Below are 5,708 nucleotides of genomic sequence, written 5' to 3'. Positions count from 1 at the left end.
TTATCATAATGTTGCTTGAATGGTCTGTCTGTATTTCTGAGGTCACATTGCTGCACTCAAATCATTCTCTGGCTTTTTTTCCAAAGCCAATAGAATTCCTTAGCATAAATGTTGCCATTTTGAATATAACGACTCAGAATCTGTGGCTAAAATGTTGTCAGGGCCTGAGAACAGGCGTGAGAAATTCACGTATTCCCCTTCTATGGAGATGGGCTGGTGAATCCTTCAGGCAGGACTTGGAAGAGCATTGGAGCACGATACAAAACGTAGCCCTGGGCTGCAGCGCTGTCTGCTGGAAAAAGGAATGAGGCGCTCTTCGTGTCTCCTACGTAAATACCTCGTTTCCAGCCAGATTAGGGGGCAGTTGGTTTTATTTTTCTGGAGCGGGAAGCTAATCTTGGGAGATCAAAAAATTGGCATTTATATCCCTAGAAACCTCATGACGGTTCTAGTTAGAAATAACTTTTTTTGAAGTCCCGTTCTCTTAGTGTCTTGTACTAGAACAGGTTTTGGAAAGGGGGAGTAGAGGATCTTCCTCCTCTGAAACTTGTGGCGCAGTCAGCTAATCCTAAGCACCAGCACTTGTCTCATGGAGCAGTAATTCCTCTTTCATATCTAGAAAAACAGATGCACTTCTTGAGACAAGCACTGAGTTTCTGGCCATTTTAAATCTCAGATATCCAGAGGGCGGTCCGTGCTAGCCCCAGATGAGCAGAGACGCTCAAAAACGCGCAGGGTGATGAATCGGTTGCCGTGACAAAGCCGTTCTCGGACACTCGTTTCCTCCTCACGTGTTCAGAGCTCTACATGTGATGCTGCTGTTACTGTTATAGCGAAGTTATGTCATTAAGGCAGATATTAATTAGGAGGGCAAAACTACATTTTCAATTCCGGTCTTGGGGTGGGAAAGGGGAATGTGTGGGCTGCTACAGCCCCATCCAACATTTTCAAACAGCCAAAATGTTGGTTGCAGTTTCTTCTGCAGGGAGGTGACTTACGGACTAAACACTCTGACTGTTTGAAAACTGTTTTGAGTGCTTGGCCGTGTCTGTTCTGCTTTATGAAGATGGTTTTCTTTTGGTACTGTATACAAGTGCAAATTAACCACAGTTACAGTTGTGTTCACGTTTGGGATCGTCCCGGTCTGTCTGAGTTGGGGCATTAGCACTTTGAGATCTGCAGCCCCGTATATGGCCAAGAGAGGTTCAGACCCTATGTAATAAATGTAAAGCTTTCTATAAGTTGGTGTGCTGCCCTCAGTTATCTTTTATGGATGCTTTAGGAGTAGGACAAGGGACTCCCCCGAGGTCTAGAGTTTAAAAATGACCGACGAAGGGTTTTTTGAGTCGTCGCGTGGGCACAGAAGCTGCATGAGGAGCAGGAGCTGAAGGCAGAGAGGTGAGCGTTGCATCACCCCGCTTCCTGCACCAGAATAGTTCAGGGAACGGTCAGCCGAAGAAACGTGACTGAGCCATGGCTCATGAATTCTGCAGGGACGCTCGCTTAGGTCCGCTTCCTCGCTTCTCTGCACTCTCGTGGTTTTAGCACGTGCCCGGTGTTGCTTTGCCAAGGGAACCACTTTTGGGGCAGGTTTGTCCCCAGAATGGGACTTGGGGAATCCTGCTGGCCAGCCTGGCTTTTGATTCACTCTGGCCTTACATCGATTATCTGCTCTACCTCTTCTGTCCTCGGGGGTAAACTGGGGGCGAAGGACCCCTTCGGAAGTGTACTGCCATCATCGCTCCGCCATTGTCTCTGACAACTGAGCTTACTAATTACAGGGTGCTGTCGTGATTGCCAATAAAAGCATTGAGTCACGCAGACGAGGATGTGAGTGGTTGGTGGTTGCAATCCCTCACAACAGCAGCTGCCAAAGGAGCGTCTAGTTTTGAGTCCCTTTGTTAACAAATAAAAAGGAGAAGCGTTTTAAAATCAAACCCTTGTGCCTGGTTGTGGAAACGGAGGTGTGCTCACAGGGCTGCACGTTGGTCATGAGATGCAGGGCTCGCTGTTCACTTACCCTGATAAGCCTGCGGTTTCTTCCGTGTTTTTTCCCAATACTAAATTTTTTCTTGCCTAAATCTATACTGCTACCTCCTGAAATGTTTCTTGTGTCTCTTTAATTTCCTTCCGGATCACTGGCAACATTGCAGAAGTGCCCTACGACTGCGCTGCGTGATAAGGTGTGTATCTTGGGAGGATGGTATCTTGCACTTAGCACACGTTGCTGCAGGAGATGAGCTACACCTCGGCGACTCGTTCTGTCCTTGCCATCCGTTTGTGACAAACACCTGATGGCTCCTCTCTTGGTTGGTAATGTTCTTCATGCTGTCTTCGGGCTGTAAATGCTGAGCAAAGAGTTAAAAATCTCTTGGGAAGAGGGTAGGAAGCAGGTTATCACGTGGCGGGAGTGGGGTGGTTCCTCCCGAGCTCGTCCAGGGAGAATGGGAGCTGTCTTTAAATGCTGGGAGCGGGGAATTTCCTATGTAAATCCATGACTGGGTGGTGGGTGCTTTAAGGGATTACAACCAACTCGTTTTTCTTGGAGTAAAACAGAGACTTGGGGCATTCAAAATATCCAGGAAAACTGTAGGAGACCAGGAAGTCTGCCGTACCATGGGATTATACAGGTGTATACGCTGTGCTGCATCTAGTGCCTTCAAAGCGGCGAAGAACGCAGATGCCCTTACCTGCTGGCTGGTGCTGTACAGCTTGTTTTCTTTATACCCTGAGCATGCTTAAAATCCTAAAATTCACTAGTAAAGAATAAAATGGTGCGTTGGATCTGTGGGGCTTCTTTAAAAGGGGCTGACTTTAGCTTGCTGGTCTCTCCAGTGACTTGTTAGGCATCAGGCTTAAATGTTTCATGCTCAGGACTGCTACTAAGTCGTGGTGTGTGCGTTTTACTGGGGTCCTTTCCCTCTAATCTCCCCCCAGTTCAGCAGGAGAGGTTTACCTTCTTCCCCAGGTGCCGAGACAAGCTCCGCTCCTTGTTGGGATCTCACTCAACGCAGCACTTCTGCTTCTCCAGCCGCTGGTGGGGAGCTGAGAAAAGGAGTTTTATGGTTCGGCTCAGTTTTAACCCAAGCGCTAACGAGCTGCGCTCTCTTCCCTTCCCTGGGAGTTTCTCCCATGGTTTCCACAGCTGTTAAACTGGCTGGCCCGTTCCTGCCGCTGCAGGGAAAGAGCAGGCTTGGCCCGGCGCGTTCCCTCCGTCCCAGTCCTCCCTCAGCCCTTCCCTTCCCTGCCAGCAGGTTATTTACAGAGGGAGGGGTGGGAACGCGCTCCTGAGAGCTGCTGGCTTTTCCTTTTTTAATTGCTTTTACTTTCGGTTCCATTTTCAGTTATCAGTGTTGGATGTTGCAAGGGCGATAAGCCAGCCCTGAGGGACAGCCCCAGCATCAGGGCCTTTCACCTGAATCTCAGGAGGAGGGTTTATTATTCATTTTATCTTTTATTTCTTTAACCCCCTCCTCTGTTAAGCCTTTGCACCAACTCCTAGCTCTGTCCTGTGATGGCGAGTGGGCTTATAGTTGGGTTTTTTGGTGGAGGTTTGGGCTTGAGGCTTGAGGAACGCTTATCTGGCCCATTTTTAGCTCCAAGGTGCCATGCCGTGCCACCAAGCACGTGAACCTTAGCAGAGAGCGGGATCCCCTGTTCATCTCGGGGGTTGCTGAAGCCCCCGGTGGTGGGGTGCCGTGGGGACCCCCCCGTTTTTCCCTCAGGCCACTGAATATTTCTCTTTCCTTTGAGGCTGGCCCCTGCCAGCACCCCGAGGTGCAGCAAAGCTGCAGGCTGGGCCCTGGCTAGGAGACCTGGGGGTCCGGTGGCCGCCTCGTCTGGTGTCCCCAAACTGGGGCCTGCTGGCCCACCGTGTGTCCTCTCAGTGGGCACCACAGCATCATCCCCTCCTGTCCCCTCAGGGGGCCGTGAGGGACCCGCGCCATCTCCCCTCATCCCCTCACCTCCCCTCGCTGAGCCCAGGGCTGTGAGGGACCCGGCACCATCTCCCGTCACGTCCCCTCGCTGGGTCACGAGGGACCCAAAGCCGTCTCCCTTCACCCCCTCACTGTCCCCAACGCCATCTCCCCTCACGTCCCCTCGCTGAGCCCAGGGCTGTGAGGGACCCGGCGCCGTCTCCCGTCATGTCCCCTCACTGTGCCAATGCCATCTCCCTTCACCCCCTCGCTGTACCCAACACCATCTCCCCCCATGTCCCCTCACTCTGCCAACAGTCCCCTCACTGGGTCATAAAGGACCCAGCACCATCTCCCCTCATCCCCTCACCTCCCCTTGCTGAGCCCAGGGCTGTGAGGGACCCAGCACCATCTCCATCTTGGCTCCTCACTGGATCATGAGGGACCCAGCGCCATCTCCCCTCACATCCCCTCACGGTCCCCAGCGCCATCTCCCCTCGCTGGCTCATGAGGGACCCAGCGCCATCTCCCCTCATCCCCTCACGTCCCCTTGCTGAGCCCAGGGCTGTGAGGAACCCAGCGCCATCTCCATCTTGGCTCCTCACTGGCTCATGAGGGACCGGGTGCCATCTCCCCTCACTGTCCCCAGCGCCATCTCCCCTCACGTCCCCTCACGGTCCCCAGCGCCATCTCCCCTCGCTGGCTCATGAGGGACCCAGCGCCGTTCCCCGCTCCCTCCCCGCCGCCTCAGCGCCGACCCGCGGGCGCCATTTGGGGCGGGCGGGGGCGGCCCGGCGGGGCGGTCCCCGGTGCCGGGTGCCGGGGGCGGGCAGCGCCGTTCCCCTCCCTCCCGCCTGACCTCAGTTCCTGGCGGAGCTCGGCGCCCGTCACGAGTGCGGCTCCGCTCCGCTCCGCTCCCTCTTCCCCGGCGGGGCCCCGTTCGCCTCCGCGCCCGCCGCGGGGGGCCCCGGCGCGGCCATGGCGCGCTGAGCGGCGGCGGAGGCCGCCACCCCGCAGCCGGCGGGCCGGGCCGGGGCCGGGCCGGGGCAGCCGGCAGGACGGAGCCGGCCGGCGGGGGGCGGCGGGGCGGCGAGCGGGCCCGGCGGGCGGGCCGGCCCTCGGCCTCCGCCGGGCGGGCGCGGCGGCGGGCGGCGGCAGCGGCGGCAGCGGCGGGCGGCGGCGCCATGGAGCCGGCGGAGGTGAAGGACCGCATCCTGGAGAACATCTCCCTCTCCGTCAAGAAGGTGGGCGGCGGGGGCCCCGGTGTGGGGCTGGGGCGGCCCTGGAGACACCCCCCATCTCTGCAAGGGCTGTGAGGCCTGGGACAGCCCTGTGCAAGGGCCGTGGGCCTGGGACAGCCCTGGGACAGCCCTGTGCAAGGGCCGTGGGCCTGGGACAGCCCTGGGACAGCCCTGTGCAAGGGCCGTGGGCCCGGGGACAGCCCTGGGGACCCCTGTGCAAGGGCCGTGGGCCCGGGGACAGCCCTGGGGACCCCTGTGCAAGGGCTGTGGGCCCGGGGACAGCCCTGGGGACCCCTGTGCAAGGGCCGTGGGCCTGGGACAGCCCTGGGACAGCCCTGTGCAAGGGCCGTGGGCCTGGGACAGCCCTGGGACAGCCCTGTGCAAGGGCCGTGGGCCCGGGGACAGCCCTGGGGACCCCTGTGCAAGGGCTGTGGGCCCGGGGACAGCCCTGGGGACCCCTCTGCCCTGGGGTGTCCCTGGGGACTGCCTCTGCCTGAGGTGCGGGGCTGGGGGACACTCCTGGGGACCCCCCAGACACACACCACCACCA

The 5,708-nt window shown here is 57.6% G+C and overlaps 1 protein-coding gene across 5 annotated transcripts in view; it reads left to right on the top strand.

Annotated features, from left to right (window-relative positions):
- Positions 1-5,708, top strand: part of PLEKHM2 (pleckstrin homology and RUN domain containing M2) — a gene marked incomplete at its 5' end in the record, with an annotated part of 36,839 nt that overhangs the window by 4,064 nt on the left and 27,067 nt on the right. For 2 of the 5 annotated variants that reach the window (XM_082328927.1, XM_082328926.1), the window contains one exon: positions 5,088-5,161. The exons of the other annotated variants lie outside the window; for them this stretch is intronic. In XM_082328927.1, coding sequence (XP_082185053.1) covers positions 5,102-5,161 — 60 coding nt within the window. Of the gene's footprint in view, positions 1-5,087; positions 5,162-5,708 lie in introns of those variants that run through there. 5 annotated transcript variants of the gene reach the window in all.

Source organism: Platalea leucorodia, assembly GCF_965183815.1.
Source record: "Platalea leucorodia genome assembly, chromosome: 17".
In the NCBI taxonomy this organism is placed as follows: domain Eukaryota; kingdom Metazoa; phylum Chordata; class Aves; order Pelecaniformes; family Threskiornithidae; genus Platalea; species Platalea leucorodia.
This window is presented reverse-complemented; position numbering and strand designations above follow the sequence as displayed.